Genomic DNA, 1,222 nt, shown 5'->3' on the forward strand with positions numbered 1-1,222 from the left:
GGGTGGGTGGGGTGGGTGGAGGTGGCAGGTGGGGGTGGGTGGAGGTGGGAGGTAGGTGCTGGGACCGGGGCATCAGAGGCGTGAGGGAGGGGTTGCAGGGATAGGGCCTCGTGGGCAGAGGGCCTGTCGCCTTGGTGGCTTGCTGCGGCTGTTCTGGCGGGCGCGGTGCATGCACCAGGCGTTGCCCGCGATCGCCCCACCTGCGCCCCGCCTGCCCCGCCTACCCCAGGCGCCCCCGACGGCTACGGCCCCACCTCCCTCACCGAGCCCCAGCTGGACGAGCTGCTGGCGGCGGTGGAGGCGCACATGGGCGAGCGCGGCGCCGACGTCACGGTGGTGCGCCGCCGCAAGGTGGGCGCCCCTGGCCGGGCGGGCGCGCGGATGGTGCCGCCAGCTGCGCCCTCGCGGCCCTACTTTTTGGCACGCCGTGTCCTCAACCACCCGCCCACCCACCTGCCTGCCTGCCTGCCCTCCCTACCTCCCCCCGGCCACCATCATCACCCCCAGGTGGCCGCCCCCAGCGTGGGCGCCCCCGACATGTCTGTGGCCGACGTGTGCATCCGGCGGCGCGTGGGCTCCGCGCCGCCGCTGGAGGTGCGCGTGGCGGTGGTGGGCAACGTGGACAGCGGCAAGTCCACCATGGTGGGCGTGCTGACGCGCTCTGTGCTGGACGACGGGCGCGGCTTTGCCCGCTCCAAGGTGTTCCGACACGGCCACGAGGTGGACACGGGTGAGCCGCAGGGGGCAGGGGCGGGGCCCTGGCGGCGGCGCGGCCTTGCAGGCAATGTGCTTGTGCACGGAGGCAGAGGCGCACGTCTTGGCTGCTCTGTTTTGGGTGTGGAGTGTGGAGAGCGCCTGCTGGGCAGGGCTGCAGCTCCTGCCGGGCCCCGCCTGCTCAGGCTGCGCCCCTGCCTCCACAGCGGCTGGCCACCCGCGCACACGCCCCCGCATGCGTGCCATGCCCCCCCCCGCCCACCACACTCTTGTACTGCCCTCCCCACCACCACCACCACCACCACCGCAGGCCGCACCTCGTCCATCGGCCAGCACAACCTGTGCCTGGACAGCCGGGGCGGCATCCTGAACGACGCCGCCTTCCGCACGCAGTCCATCGCCGACTATGTGGCGCGGGCGTCCAAGGTGGTGACGCTGGTGGACCTGGCGGGGCACGAGAAGGTGGGGGTGGTGGGTGGGGTGGGGGGGGTGGGGGGCGTGCAGCGTG

The 1,222-nt window shown here is 73.7% G+C and overlaps 1 protein-coding gene across 1 annotated transcript in view; it reads left to right on the forward strand.

Moving 5' to 3' along the window:
- The window catches only part of CHLNCDRAFT_57128 (hypothetical protein), a gene marked incomplete at its 5' end in the record, with an annotated part of 4,931 nt that overhangs the window by 436 nt on the left and 3,273 nt on the right, over nucleotides 1-1,222 (forward strand). Inside the window, 3 exons of the mRNA XM_005850106.1 lie at nucleotides 230-351; nucleotides 508-730; nucleotides 1,025-1,176. Coding sequence (XP_005850168.1) covers nucleotides 230-351; nucleotides 508-730; nucleotides 1,025-1,176 — 497 coding nt within the window. The remainder of the gene's footprint in view (nucleotides 1-229; nucleotides 352-507; nucleotides 731-1,024; nucleotides 1,177-1,222) is intronic.

Source organism: Chlorella variabilis (assembly GCF_000147415.1).
Source record: "Chlorella variabilis unplaced genomic scaffold CHLNCscaffold_4, whole genome shotgun sequence".
NCBI lineage: Eukaryota > Viridiplantae > Chlorophyta > Trebouxiophyceae > Chlorellales > Chlorellaceae > Chlorella > Chlorella variabilis.